The sequence below is a fragment of the Balaenoptera physalus genome (genome assembly GCF_965194825.1).
Source record: "Balaenoptera physalus genome assembly, chromosome: 14".
Taxonomy (NCBI): domain Eukaryota; kingdom Metazoa; phylum Chordata; class Mammalia; order Artiodactyla; family Balaenopteridae; genus Balaenoptera; species Balaenoptera physalus.
The window spans coordinates 36,916,143-36,932,835 of NC_138893.1; the positions used below are offsets into that span (position 1 = coordinate 36,916,143).

The 16,693-nt window shown below is 36.5% G+C and overlaps 1 protein-coding gene across 1 annotated transcript in view; it reads right to left on the reverse strand.

Moving 5' to 3' along the window:
* The window catches only part of CCDC172 (coiled-coil domain containing 172), a 335,882-nt gene that overhangs the window by 56,589 nt on the left and 262,600 nt on the right, over window positions 1-16,693 (reverse strand). Inside the window, exons 3-4 of the mRNA XM_082423434.1 lie at window positions 16,284-16,426; window positions 15,999-16,084 (exon numbers count right to left, since the gene is read on the reverse strand). Of these exons, the coding sequence (XP_082279560.1) occupies window positions 15,999-16,084; window positions 16,284-16,362 (165 nt within the window). The 5' untranslated portion in view covers window positions 16,363-16,426. The remainder of the gene's footprint in view (window positions 1-15,998; window positions 16,085-16,283; window positions 16,427-16,693) is intronic.

Here is a 16,693-nt window from a genome sequence, read left to right on the forward strand (position 1 = left end):
ATTGGGTTGGGGATATTCACATCAACCTGTCAAACAGCAGTTTTAGTTTTAAGAAGACAGTTCATTCTTCAAGAACTCAAGAAAACAAGAATGGGACAAAGAACAATTTATATATTATAACTGTTGGCAAAACGCAAGTCTGAACAGTTCTCACAGAATAACAACATACACTCTACAAAAATACCGTCACAGAAGAGAAAAAGAGAAGTGCCTGACAGATTATAGAGAAAGAGTATTAATACACCTATAATAATTTTACTACAAAGTACAAAAATTTTTTTTGTTAATCAACTACTTGATGTCAAGGGGATGCAAACAAAGATATGTCCACTAAAAAACAAGAGCAAGCAAGGACATAAGAGAATAAGATAAAAATACAAGCTGAGATTAAAAAGACAGAAAATTTTTAAAAATGTAAAAAAGACAGCAACACAGAACTTAAATTTGCAGAGAGTATTAAATAATAGAACTAACACTGCAAAAGATGGAATCGGTGATATAAAGTATAAAGGACTGTCCAATACTGCTGAAACTAGCAAATAACAGAAGATAATAGATTCAGAGAACAGAGAACAAAGATCCAAGCTATAAGAAATAAGGGTACTTGAAAAATAAACCAGAATATAACATTTACGGTTAAAATGGGAGACTTATCCTTGGACTAGACAAAATTGACAGATACACAAATTTGTTTATCTGTGCACACATTTGGAATCATGAGGATAAAAAAACAATTTCTACAGCAACCAGGGAAGAAAAAAGAAACAAAACAGTTTCATGCACATATTCTTCCTGAAAAATTACTTGAACAATTACACAGATTGACCAAAAGATAAATAAAAAATAGGAACTCAGGAATGAGGAAGTTGAAGCACTAAGGTATTTTACAGTGAAGAATTCTGGTTAATATGACAATCCAAACAAATATGGGAAAGACCAACTTTCTATTCAAAGACAGAGAAATGCTGGATAAAACATAACTAATTTAAAATATATGTCATTTACATAGGTAAGCCAAAAAGCAAGAGAGAGAAATAATCATGCCAGAAATCATCATGCTAGAATTCAAGTCCAAGGGGTATCTTTGAGACTGGATACAGGCAACAGAGGGTAGGGTTTTAAAAATGCCCAAATAATACTCAAAGTGAAAGCCAAAGGGAGATACGGGGCTCATTCGATAAAGTTAGGAATAAAATAAACAAATGGGACCTAATTAAACTTACAAGCTTTTGCACAGCCAAGGAAACCATAAACAAAATGAAAAGACAACCTAGGGGCTGGGAGAAAATACTTGGCAAATGATGTTACCGATAAGGGATTAATTTACGAAATATACAAACAGCTCATACAGCTTAATATCATAAAACAACCCAATCAAAAAATGGGCAGAAGACCTAAATAGACATTTTTCCAAAGAAGACATACAGATGGCCAACAGGCACATGAAAAGATGCTCAAAATTTCTAATTATTAGAGAAATGCAAATTAAAACTACAATGAGGTATCACCTCACACCAGTCAAAATGGCCATCATTAAAAAGTCTACAAATAATAAATGCTGGAGAGGGTGTGGAGAGAAAGGAACCCTCCTACACTGTTGGTGGGAATGTAAATTTGTGCAGCCACTATGGAAAACAGTATGGAGGTTCCTTAAAAAACCAGAGTTACCATATGATCCTGCAATCCCACCCCTGGGCATATATCTGGAGAAAACTATAATTTGAAAATATACATGCACCCCAATGTTCATAGCAGCACTATTTACAACAGCCAAGACATGGAAGCATGTCAAGAATGAGATTGATAGTTATGGTTACCAAAGGAGATAGTGGGGAAGAGGGGAGAGATAAATTAGGAGTTTGGTATTAACATAGACACACTACTATATATGAAATAGGTAAACAACAAGGACCTACTGTATAGCACAGGGAACTATAGTCAATATCTTACAATAACCAATAATGGAAAAGAATCTGAAAAAGAATATATATATATATATATATATATATATATATATATATATATATATATATATTTACACACACACACACACTTGAAACTAACACAACATTATAAATTAACCATACCTCAATAAAAAAAAATATATGCCTGGAAGGAAACTGCTGGCAGAGACTACCTCTCAGCCTGGAAATGGGGCAGGGGAAGGAGTATAAAGACTTCAACGACTATCACTCTTTTAAACTAAACTGTTGCTTTTGTTTTTTGCAAGAAAAAAAAAGTGCCTATGCTGGCTATGCAAGCAGAGTAACAGAACTCCATCCACTGGCTTGGAGATGCAGCATAAAAGTGAGCTGCCTCCATTGATCCATGAGTGGGAGAAGAATCATACCCAAGAAACCCCAAACCCAAGCTTGAATTGTTCATGGATGTGAGATTCAAATGTCTCCTAGCCATGCAGTGCAGAAATCCTGAGCTCAAAAATTAACATGAAAACTGGTCCTGAACAAATGAAATCTGCAAGGTTCTGGCAGCTGCGGTGAAACTGCTCCTTAGGAACATCTTTTTTATCAAGAGAATGTGTAGGACTCCCAAGAAAGAAAAGCCCTGCTAAAGATAAGTTCACAATAAAAAATTTTAAAGCTCATATGCAAATGTACCGCCATGTGAGAAGGCCATCAGATGAAACAAGCAGAATTCACAGAAAAGGAAAACAGAAAACAGAGAATTCTAAGAGAAAAAAATTAAATTAATTTATTCACTCAATAATATTTATTTAACACCTACTGTGATTCAGGCACTGTTCTAGACACTGGGAATAACGGTAGTGAATAAAATAGATGAATATGTATTCCTTGTGAAGCTTACATGCCACTGGGCAGAGACAAACAGTAAACAGATCAATACAAATACATCAGGAGAAATTAAGTGCCACAAAGAAAAATAAAGCAGAATAAAGGATAGAGATACTGATGGCATGAGGTCATATTATTTTATATATGGAGCTAAGGAACGGTCCTCTACAGCAGCCATTCTCAAACTTTCTGATCTTATGACTTTTGGTCTTTATGACTTTATGGTCTTAAAAAATTACTGAGGACTTTTATTTGATGATTTTTGAGTTATTTCTATAAATATTTTCAGTATCAAAGATTAAAACTGAGAAATTTTGAAAACACTTAATTCATTTAGGAATAACAATAAATCCACTGTATGTTAAAATATATTTTTATGAAAAAATAATATTTTCTAAAACAACAAAAAAATAGTAAGAAGAGTTGCATTTACATTTTTTGCAGATCTCTTCTAACAAAAGACAGTTGGGTTCTCATATCTGCTTCTTTATTCAACCTTTTGCAATATGTTTCTTGGTTGAAGTATATGAAGAAAACCTGGCCTCACATAGATGTATAGTTGGAAATGGGAGGGTTATTTTAATACCCTTTCCAAACAATTACGCATATTCTTAAGGAACTTAATAAGTGTTAGTTCCTTAAAGGTTGGTTGCAATGTGGAATCTGAAACCACTTCAATAAATTTTTCATCCTCTGTTACAATAAAAACCATTGGTCTATTTTGTGCTTTGAGTGGATCTTTTATCCATGCACAATTCTGTAAAATTATGTGCTGGTTATTTGGAAAATATTCCTTCACTGAACTATTCAGATCCTCCAAATGTTGATACACTTCTTAATACAATACTAAAAAATAACACTCATTAATATCACCAACAAACTCATTAGAAAAGTCTTTCAGTACTGGGAAACTGTCAAGCTTACAATGGCAAATCTGAGTCTTCCAAAATTCTAATTTTTGTTTGAAAGGTTGAATATTATCATTGGCATAATAATAATAATAATATCAGATTTTTGCCTTGAAATGTCAGGGTCATTTCATTCATTTTTGAGAAAATTTTGCCAAATGCTCAAGTTTAAATAACTATACTTATCTGTCAATTAGTCAAGTAAAAATGGTATTCCAGAAAAAGAATAGCTAGTTCATACTGCAACTCAAACAATCATACAAATACTATCCCTTGAGACCATGACTGTACTTTGGAATATAGAAGTACTTTATGTGAACTTTCCATTTCAACACACAATATTAAAAACACATACACACCATGGTCAGTTTCAAAACAATATTTTTTACACTTTAATCAAGGGCATACAGTGAAACTGGTGGGTTTTGTTTTTTTAGTGTGAGTGGGTGGCAGTGAAGAATACAATGACTACTAGTAGTTTGTTTCCACTGCCTTAATTTGTGCTAAGTTGCCAACAGTTTGACTCACCATTGCCACTGCACCATCAATGTACGTATCAGCACAGTGAAAATGGCAAAATAATAGCTTTGTATTATTAAGAAAATAGCTTGACCTCACAAAACTCCTGTAAGAGTCTTGGGGACACCCGTGGATCACAGATCACACTTTGAGAACTACAGCTCTAAAGGGGCAATTGAGCCTAGAAGTAAGGTAACCAACCATCAAAATTTGCATGAGACTGTCCCAGTGTTAGAAATGAAAGTCTCACATTCTAGTAGAATGGCTGGCCACCCTACTGGGAGACAGCTAAAAGAAGTGAGTGTGTATAAAACACTAACAGCTGAGGGAAGAAACATTTCAGGCAGAGGAGACAGCAAGTGCAAAGGCCCTGTGGTCAAATAATGGTTGGTATATTCAAGAATAAAAGAACCCACTGCAAAGGTACACACCCTAGAAAATCAGATTATCCCCAGTCAGGTGGGCTACTAGAAAATGTCCAGTGCTACACTCAGAAAATATATGATGAACTCATCTATTTCCACATTTTAGATAATTATTCATGACAAATGTGATAAGGCTTTCTTTGTAGAATTATATAGAGAAAGTTTAAAGTAATTACACAATTTTAAAAAAATGAGAACATCAAGAATTTTGAGTTCACAGTTAGGTTTATATAGTTGAAGTTGCTTGATGTCAACTCTCTAAGGCAGAAAGTTGTTATTTATTTGCCAATTACTCTTGGTGTTGTTTAGGAGTTGCTCAATGAATATTTGTTGAGTGAATGAATAGGAGAAGAGAACATAGCTAACTGATTTTCTAAGAAATCACAAATCAAAAGGTAAACTTTTAAAAAGGCATTCTTTTGTGCTGTATATTCTTACGAGGTTAGCAAACTAAATGTTAATCTCATGCTTTCTGCATACTGAGCCGCAAACTTACTGTCTTTAATTAGAAGACCATTCTCTCAGTTCCTGGAAAGGAAGCTTTTTTTTCTGTTCAAAACTTTTCTAACATTTTAGGGTAAACAATTTTACAGTAGCTCTTTTAAAAAAAGGAATAGAAGCACACTAGTAGATTTAACAATTAGAAACAGTGCAGTAGATTTTCCACTTTGTGGATCCATGCCAGGAAGTGTGCAACTTTTGTGATTTAAAAGCACTTGCAAATAGAAAGCCTATCTGGCATACTGTTATTCAGCTTGCTCTAAACGCTATTACCATGAAATATTCTTCAGATTTATTTTCTCAAGATCATGAAAACAAACTTGAGAAAAAGGAGTCCAACAAATGTTATATGTAATAATTTTTTACTTCATTTGGAAATACAATAATTTCAGTTCTATTGATATGAAGAGAGATTACTACTTCTCAGAGACAAGGCCCCTCCATAAAAGAATTGCAACCAATTATATGACCAATAATTAAGTAGCTCATGTTAAGAATAGATGTGCCAAATGGCCAATAAGCATCTAAAAAGATGTTCAACATTAATCTCATTGGGGAACTGGAAATATAAACCACAACGAGATACTACCTCCCATCCACTAAGATGGCTATCAAACGAACAAACCCACCAACCAAAACCCCCAAGAAAATAAGTGTTGGTGAGGATATAGAGAAACTGGAATCCTTGTATATTGCTGGTGGGAATGTAAAAATGCTGCTGCTGTTATAGAAAGAGTCTGGTATTTCCTCAAAAAGTTAAACCTGGAATTAACCATATGACCAAGAAATTCTACTCCTAGGTGGAATACCCAAGAGAATTGAAACATATGTTCTACAAAAACTTGTACACAAATGTTCACGGCACCATTACTCGTAATAGCTAAAAAGTGGAAACAACCCAGTGTTCATCAACTGATGAATGGATAAACAAAAGTGGTGCATCCATACAATAGAATATTACTCAGCCATAAAAAGGCATCAAGTACTGACACACGCTGCAACATGGATGAACCTTGAAAACATGCTAAGTGAAAGAAGACAGTCACAAAAGGCCATTATTGTATGATTCCACTTATACAAAATGTCCAGAGACAGAAAGTAGACTAGTGGTGACCAAGGGCTGGTGGGATTTGAGGGGGATGGGGGGGTGACTAATATGGGTACAGGGTTTCTTTTGGGGGTGATGAAAATGTTCTGGAATCAGATAGTTATGGTTGCACAACCTTTAGAATGGACTAAAAGTCATTGCTCTGTAACTTTTAAAATATATCTTTATTTTTTTTTAGTAACCTAACAGCTATGTCCCCCAGCTTAAGGAATAAAATATTATAGATACAGCTGGAATTCGCTGTATACCCTTCCCTGATTACGTTTATCTTCCACTCCCATGAGAGATAATCACTAAGTTGATGTGCTATTATCATTCTCATGTGTGTCATTATACTTTCACTATATATTTTCCCTTATAAGATGTATTATTGTTCTGTGTGTTTTTAAATGGTATCATGCTGATGTAACTTTTATAGGTTTTTTTAATCACAATATTATGTTTCAGTAATTAATGGGTTTTTTTTACATCATTAAGTGGCTTTTTTACAATGACACCTAGCACTTAGAATTCTGAGGTCATACTCCCAGGAATAATAACTAAATCAGTTAAATGTCTCTGCCTAGTTTTTTTATCAGTTCAACCAGGTGATTTCTCCAAGCATCCCAAACCATCATTAATTGAGCTCTTGTTCAAAATAAGGGAATTTACAGTGCACTTTATAACATGAAAGCTTCACTCCTTTTTGACTGAGGGATAACTTAGAGGGGAAAAGCTTGCACTACATTCCATCATATATGACAAATCATAGTAAGATTAAATGATAAACATAATCAATAATTAACATGAAACATTTCAACCAACTACAGGGAGTCTCTACATGGCCATTCTGGTTTTAACCACTAGAATCTTTGTAGTAGATACTGTTGTACCTGGTTGTCTCCCTAATGTGCATTCCTCCTTTCCTTGGTAGTTAATTTCTTAGTTAATTATTTTTTGGAAACCCGCACCATCTCCAGACAGCCCACTGAATTTGGGAGAAGTTACTACCCCTTGACCACAGTTATTGGTTCAGGGATAGTCAAATGTCACAGTTTGTGAAAATGACATGAAAGAAGGTATCTGACAAGAACAATTTCCCTGCTTTTCAGAGAAAGCTTCTGGAAACTTCCTTCTTTCTCTCCCTGATTTTGAAAAGAAAGCATATGACTCTAGGAGTTGTTAGTAACTATTGGGAGAACACAGGGACAACCAGCCATCCTACCATTCTTCTTTACTAATAAAATTCCAGTTTTATTCACAGCAATAATGCCTCCAGTTATAAATATTCACATTCCCAGATTCCATTTCAGGGTTGACCACCTGACAAAACTGTAACCCTTGAGATGCAGGCCCAAGTCACTGGAGAGGACTTCCCTTCCACCAAAACAATGATAAAGCCACATGAGAAGAAGCCTTTTGATTCTCATCTTTTCCTCTTTTTTCCAGCTAGAATTCAGATATTATGACTAGGGATGGAGCAGTACCTGTGACTACAAGGATGAAAGCCACATGCTAAGGATGGTGGAACAAAAAGATATAATGTGCTGGGGTGTTTTACGATTTCTTTGAGCCACTTTAGTAAACGGCCCTTGACTGCCAACCTCCGAACTTCCCATTACATGAGGAAAAATAAATCCTTATTTGGTAAAGCCACCAAGGCTAGACTTTTATTTTAAGCAATCTGATGCAATTCCAACTGATATAACTGCTGAATCAAATGTTGGGTTTTCAAATATATAAGTCGTTTCCCAATATTGCTTAAGCCGTTTTGAACTGAATTTCTGTGACTTGCAATCAAGAGCAGCACCCTGAACTGATAGAGCCTCAACTCTAAGGAAGGGATAATACCTCTGATTTGACTCTAAGGCTCTCAAAGGCAAAGGCCATATACTATTCATCCTAAACTGCCGCCTGTCTGATTTGGATCTTTAGCAATGAGTAGCCACATGATTTTCCAAACTCAAGGTACTAACTTTGTTGTAAAGGCCTTCCAACTGGTAAATCAGAAGAACAAAGAAATGAAACATTAATAACTTCATTAAACATATGTAACACATACTCATTAAACTAGTTGAAATAATAGAGCCAGGAGACTACTTTACGTGAATCATACCTTCAGTTTCCTGTTACTAAGTCTTTTTTTTTTTTTTTTTTTAATTATTATTTATTTATTTATTCATTCTTGGCTGTGTTGGGTCTTCGTTTCTGTGTGAGGGCTTTCTCCAGTTGTGGCAAGCGGGGCCACTCTTCATCGCGGTGCGCAGGCCTCTCACTATCGCGGCCTCTCTTGTTGCGGAGCACAGGCTCCAGACGCGCAGGCTCAGTAGTTGTGGCTCACGGGCCTAGTTGTTCCGTGGCATGTGGGATCCTCCCAGACCAGGGCTCGAACCCGTGTCCCCTGCATCGGCAGGCAGACTCTCAACCACTGCGCCACCAGGGAAGCCCTGTTACTAAGTCTTTAAACTTTTCTATATTCTCATCCTTTCCTTATTCCTTCCTTTTACACTATCCTATAGCTGTTAAGAGCAAGGGCTCTCTAGTTAACCCAATATAGATTCAAACCTTAAAGCTCTTACTTACCACTTGTGTGACCTCATGAAAGTTAGTTAAATTTCTGAGTCCTGATTTTCTCAAATGAATCAGAGTAAAAATACTAGCATCCTCACAGGGTTCTTGTTAGAATTAACTGAGATAATGTTTGTAAAATGATTAGCATAAGGCCTGATATATAGTATTTACTAAATGTTACCTATTTTGTTTAGTTTTTACAACAGAATAGGTATCCCTCCTCTTGTCTAAGGCCAATTCTTACCTTATGCTCTGGATCCCATCCTCCTTCCACCATTCCTTCCTTCCATCTTTTCTCTCTAGTGTTTATCTTCAACCTCTCTCTATAGGGTCCTTCCCACTAATATGCATAAAAACAATAATAATGATGAAGATGCTGATGATGACAATAATGATGATATAAGAGATGATAGGATTTGAAGCATAGGTGGAGGAACTGTCCACTCTCAGGAAAAAAAAAAAAAAAAAAAGGCACTTTCTCCATAACAGGAAAGAGGAGAAGAAGTTTCTCCACTTAGGCAGGTTTGGAGATCTGTATGTGGGAAAATAAAAGATTTCCTTTTGGATGATTTCTATTTTCTCTTTGAAATAAAAGGCAAAGTTATCATGAGTTAAGTTAAGTTAAGTTAAGTAGTTGAGAAGAGAGGATAAAATACATGAGAAGAGTAAAGGTTTACAACAGTCACTGCAGAGAGTGAGAAAGAGAAATGCAGCAGTTTTCCTGGCAGTGTGAAGGTCTCAGCTGAGGCTGAAGCTAACGTCCATGTGTGTATACTGGATCCAAAATCTCCTGGAATCTCCTGAGTGCTGCCATAGTAGCAAATAACTGACTCGTCATTATGGAAATAGGTAGTTGAGGTAGAATGGAGAAAAAGGTCACTGAAAATCTGGAGACCAAAGAACTAAAAGGCCAGGTTGGTAGCTGAATAGTACATAAAGACGATGACATCATCCAAGATGATGGCAAGAGTTGACACAGAGTGGAAGCCTGAGAGCCACGTGCTAAATTCTGAAGAATAAGGGAAATTATCCTTTGTGAGGATAATTATCCCTTGTGAGTTAGTAGGATGACAGAAAAGAGGCGCGGGGAAAGTTGGCAGAGTCTAGAATATAGCATTAACTATCACAAGCAGGTAGAGAAATAATGTCCTGGAAGCATCTATGGGGAGTGAAGAGACCATCCATCAAACTATCAACTATGAGGTATCTTGGGTGTGAAAGAAAAATCATCTTCCAGGGCTTCCCTGGTGGCGCAGTGGTTGAGAATCTGCCTGCCAATGCAGGGGACACGGGTTTGAGCACTGGTCTGGGAAGATCCCATATGCGGCGGAGCAACTAGGCCCATGAGCCACAGCTACTGAGCCTGTGCGTCTGGAGCTTGTGCTCCACAACAAGAGAGGCTGCGATAGCCTTGCCACTATTACTCAACATAGTTTTGGAAGTCCTAGTCATGGCAATCAGAGAAGAAAAAGAAATAAAAAGAATACAAATTGGAAAAGAAGTAAAACTGTCACTGTTTGCAGATGACATGATACTATACATACAGAATCCTAAAGATGCCACCAGGAAACTATTAGAGTTAATCAATGAATTTGGTAAAGGTGCAGGATACAAAATTAATGCACAGAAGTCTCTTGCATTCCTATACACTAACAACAAAAGATCAGAAAGAGAAATTAAGGAAACAATCCCATTCCCCACTGCAACAAAAAAGATAAAATACCTAGGAATAAACCTACCTAAGGAGGTAAAAGACCTGTACTCAGAAAACTATAAGACACTGATGTAAGAAATCAATGATCACAAAACAGATGGAGAGATATACCATGTTCTTGGATTGGAAGAATCAATATTGTGAAAATGACTATTCTATCCAAAGCAATCTACAGATTCAATGCAATCCCTATCAAATTACCAATGGCATTTTTTACAGAACTAGAACAAAAAATCTTAAAATTTGTATGGATACAAAAAAGACCCCGAATACCCAAAGCAATCTTGAAGGAAAAAAATGGAGCTGGAGGAATCAGACTCCCTGACTTCAGACTATACTACAAAGTTACAGTAATCAAGACAATATGGTACTGGCACAAAAACAGAAATATAGATCAATGGAACAGGATAGAAAGCCCAGAGATAAACCCACACACCTATGGTTAACTAATCTATGATAAAGGAGGCAAGGATATACAATGGAGAAAAGACAGTCTCTTCAATAAGTGGTGCTGGGAAAACTGGATAGCTACATGTAAAAGAATGAAATTAGAACACTCCCTAACACCATACACAAAAATAAACTCAAAATGGATTAAAGACCTAAATGTAAGGCCAGACACTATAAAAACTCTTAGAGGAAAAACATAGGAAGAATACTCTTTGACATAAATCACAGCAAGATCTTCTTTGACCCACCTCCTAGAGTAATGGAAATAAAAACAAAAATAAACAAATGGGACCTAATGAAATTAAAAGCTTTTGCATGGCAAAGGAAACTACAGACAAGACGAAAAGACAACCCTCAGAATGCGAGAAAATATTTGCAAACAAATCAATAGACAAAGGACTAATCTCCAAGATATATAAACAGCTCATGCACCTCAATATTAAAAAAACAAACAACCCAATCAAAAAATGGGCAGAAGACCTAAATAGACATTTCTCCAAAGAAGACATACAGATGGCCAAGAGGCACATGAAAAGCTGCTCAACATCACTAATTAATAGAGAAATGCAAATCAAAACTACAATGAGGTATCACCTCACACTGGTTAGAATGGGCATCATCAGAAAATCTACAGAGAACAAATGCTGGAGAGGGTGTCGAGAAAAGGGAACCCTCTTGCACTGTTGGTGGGAATGTAAATTGATACTGCCACTATGGAGAACAGTGTGGAGGTTCCTTAAAAAACTAAAAATAGAATTACCATATGACCCAGCAATCCCACGACTAGGCATATACCCAGAGAAAACCGTAATTCAAAAAGACACATGCACCCCAATGTTCACTGCAGCATTATTTACGATAGCCAGGTCATGGAAACAACCTAAATGCCCACTGACAGATGAACAGATAAAGAAGATATGGTACATATATATACAATGGAATATTACTCAGCCATAAAAAGGAACGAAATTCGGTCATTTGTAGAGACGTGGATGGACCTATAGACTGCCATACAGAGTGAACTATGTCAGAAAGAGAAAAACAAATATCGTATATTAACGCATATATGTGGAATCTAGAAAAATGGTACAGATGAACTGGTTTGCAAGGCAGAAACAGAGACACAGATGTAGAGAACAAACGTATGGACACCAAGAGGGGAAAGCGGGGTGGGGGGGTGGTGATGGGATGAATTGGGAGATTGGGATTGACATATATACACTAATATGTATAAAATGGATAACTAATAAGAACCTGCTGTATAAAAAATAAATAAAATAAATTCTTTTTAAAAAGTGCTTGGTCACAACTAACAACTATAGGTATGTATTAAATTGTGATAAGGAGAATTTCTACTTTATTTTTTAAAATTAAGATTAAATAATTCACATGTATTGTTATTTAAACAAATGTTAATTAGAGAGGGAAAAAAATGTCTTTCTTTTATCTATGTTTTTAGGCAACTTTTAATCAACAGTAAAATTAAACTCAAGTAGGATATAAATTTTTCTCCGATTAAACTTTTAAAAAAAGGAAAAAATCTCAATTACAAAGCTCTATTTCAATATTAAAAATGATAATAATTTGTGATTTTGTTCTTTCCCTAATTGGGTAATAGAGTACTAACGGATATGACTTTGCCTGCTGTTCTGGGAGGGTTCCTAACTTTTATTAATTAAAAGAAAAATGAATGAGTATATTTTGAAGTAAAGAAGTAAATGAAGCCACCTTAAGTTACTTGTTTATTTCAATATCACTTTCCTTTAAAAATTCATGGAATATTATTTCATTAGTGTTATGATGTTTATGCAATAGTTTAAAACCGGAGAAGAAAAAAAAATAAAACAGCCTCAGACTTTCCTCCATTTACTTCCTCTTGAGGGAGTACAGCTTTATGTTAGGTTTTATGTAATATGTTTATAAAGATTAAATGCCCCAATTTTAACTATATGCTACTATTTTTAAAAAGAAAAACTCTTTTAGATGCTTAAAAGAAACAACAAACGTTCTGTGAGTCCTTAATTTTGATTTTCTCTGTCACTGATACTATAAAACCTTTCTTAGATGATCAGAAGCTTTAGGTATATTGGTAAGCATTAACGCAAATCCACAGCATGTTCTTGTCTTTCTGTTTTCATATTACCAAACCTAACCAGGTATACTATAGCTCTCCAATTCACAAAGTACTGACACTGTACAATCTGAGACTTTTGCAACCATATATTTTAAAGGACTCATTGAGCCCTGAAAGGCAAATGCTATCATTTAAGTTCTAATTACATGCTACCTAGGTTTTACAGAACAGAAAAAAATACTGTACTTCCTGAATACATTTTTTGACCACAAGCAACTTCCAAAATAAATGCCCAAAATATTTTCTGAATGTATCATTGTGCAGATAGCTCAAGCACTGGCCTATTCAAATTATGTTCTAGTTTCTCCTTATGCTGCTTCTACTTGATAAATTGGTCAATAAATGCCAAGTCAAATATCCAAGTAAATATATTTTCATTGTTATTGGCAGACATATAATTAACTCTGAGAATAAAGGAAACAAGAAATCAATTTATGATTACTTCTTCAGTTCTTCTCACTAGTCAGTTACACTATAATTGTGGCTCCACTTTAAAAATCTTTATACATACACACACACCCCATGTTGACTATATTATAAATTAAATTATTTCAATTACAAATTAGTACTGTATGAACTGTGAACCTCCACTTGTAAATTGTATTAGTAGAAAGCAACTGTATTACTAACCACATATATGAGCTGATTAAATGCACATATATGCACATATATGTGCATTTTATGAGCCTGTATTAATTAGTAATTTCAGCAAATATTTTAAACAATGCTAGGGATTTGTTCTGTCTTCTCTTAAGTATAACTATTTGAATCAGCTTTTTTATGTATGTGTATATATCAACAGACTACGTTTCCATTTTCAGGAAAATAGACTGTTAACTGAGAAAATACTACAGAGTAAACCTACTTTTTTCCAAAGAAGTTATTCAAAGAGTAAACCTTTTTTTTTTTTTTAACATTTGTTACCTAGCAGGTCAATATCTTCACCAATCTGGGGAAAATACATTTGTACAAAAACTTACATAACTGAACTTGTAGAAATACTGCCCTTGACTAGAGGCAAAAGCTTCAGAGACACTATTATATGTGAATTTCATGAAGAAAAAAGTTTAAGATGAGCCCCCAAAATCTGTTTTAATAAAATATGCTGTCATTACTCAATTGTTACTTTCATTACTGCCGTTTGTTTTTAGATTATATACCATGGACAAGTCATTTAACCTTTCATTTTCCTCCCCCAAAAAGGGGGATTAACGATGGTGCCTCATCACAGGATCCCTGGCAGGATTAAAAGAGTTAATACAAATGAAGCACTTAGAACAGTGCCCAGCACACAGTAAGTGTTCAATAAGTGTTAGCTATGCATTACCTAACTGCCTATGTTTTGCCTATTACTTATATTAACTTCTAGTTACCAATCCTGAAAGTATCTTAATTCTTTTTAAAGAAAAATTTAAGCTACATCATGACATTCTTAAAGCTTTGCCCATGCCATCAGCTTTTAGCATTGTTTTTAGCAGCTAGTTTATCTGCTACTCACAGGTGAAACAAGACCTAAGGTCTCACTGAATATTTCCAAATTCTATTGATATTTTAAAAGACAACGCTCTCCCTATTATCTCCCTATTAGTACTCATTAATTCATTCAAAACACTAATGTATACTGTGTGCTAGGCATGGAATACAGGCTGTGGGAATAAAAGATGGTTAAGAAAAAAATTCCAAATACCTTGCTCACAAAATAGTGGGGGATACAAACACAAACACAAGCATGTATTGTTGTTTAATTGTAAGGTGGTATCCAAATGCTATGATAAAACAAATTTTCCAAGATGTACAAGGGAGGGCTCACAGGTGATGTGTGAACAAGACTTGGAAGGAAGAACAGAAGAAGCTTGCAAGGTGGAGAAAGACTCTATGATTATTTTATCCAAAAAGAGAACTGGAAATTTCTCACAGTGGTAAGTCTATTTGACTTATTTTAGCAAAGAGACTTCCTCAAACAGATTCCCCACTGTACACTGCTTGCATCGTTTACCTTTAGGAGTTGAATAAGTATTTTTGTGTGGCTGTCTGCTGCCACCCATAGCTAGACCTTCACTGTGACATACTTGATGTTCTTAGCTCCCATCCTCCCAGAGCTCAGAGAGATTTTCCTAAACCCCTTTTATCACACCATTCCATTATCAAAAACCTGCAATGGTTTCCTCCTATTCCTAGGTATCAGCCCTCTGCTTTGGGAGATTTCTCTTCCCAATATGCCTTGGCTATGCCTCCCTTTTGTTCATATTCTCCCGGTGCCCCAAATACTTTTCTCCTACTACTTCTCTTTGCTTCTCAAAAAATTCTACCCACACTTCAAAATCCTCCTTCAAGAAGCCATCAGATTCCCTTGCTTCTATGTAAAATAACAGAACTTTACAGATGCTGAAGAAAAAAGTGAAATACTAGTGGAAAAATGATCCTTTTGGACGAAGGCCATGTCCAAAATGTGGTAGAAGACTGAAAAACAAATGGCAGAGACCCGTTTGAAAGTTACATTCAAGTGTTACATCAACACAGAACACTTCTTAAATTATTTATCATTCAAAATTTACTTCCCGCACCAACTACTTAATTGAATAATTCTATTTCCAGTGGCATTGCGCTCTTTTGAAACGTTAGCCATCCCACAACACGGACAATGAATTCTTCATGACTTAAACTGGTTTCTTTAGGACAAATTCATGTTAGGATGGAAGGCGTCACCAGATTCAGAACCAGAATATTACCAGACAACATGGAACTACATCCACTAACACAGTAGCGTGCTTCATAATTGACGGACAACTAGTTAAATATCAATAGCAACGTATCCTCAAAAAGTCAAGCGAAAACACTTTTTCAAGTGATAACGAGCATGCGCTACATGTCAATACCTTAGACTCCAACTTGATTTTCTCTTCATTCAGCTCCTCGGCTGCTTTCTTAATTTTTTCACGACATCTGTTTATTTCCGACCTGACTGTAATACAAATTAAATGCTTAAACACGTCCATCTTTCTGGAGTCCCCGTTTCTGGGGCCTGTGATAAGACACCTTTCCGCTGTCCTCCCCTCCACGTGGACAGCCGCCTGCCCTCCCCGCTCGGCCCACTGCCTCCTGATTCCCTCCGCCTCCAGGCCCCCGGCTCCAAGACCAGAGGCCGCCCGCGAGCGCCCGACCTTGTCGCATCAAGCGGCGACTCTCCTCCGCCAGGTGCTCGGAGAAGATGATGTGCTGGAACAGGGACTCCAGACTCATCTCGGGCTGGGCTCCCGCCGATCCCTTCTTCGCCTTCAATAGTTTATAACGGAGTCTGAGGATCCTGGAACGCACAGTAGAGGCTTATGCCAGGGCCACTCCTAGCTCGGCCTCCAGCGGCCTGCCCCCTGCCCACGCCAAGGACGGGGCCCACGCGGGCTGAGGGGAGGCCCCGAGGCTCCGGGCGCCGCGAACCCCGCTCCGGGCCTGCGTGGCTTCCGCTACGAAGGGCAAACCCGCTTTGTTCTCCCCCGCGCCCTCGTTTCTCCTGTGACCTGTCTCAGACTGCCTTTTTCCCCTGGCTGAGCGCTGCTCCCCTGAGACGAGGCCT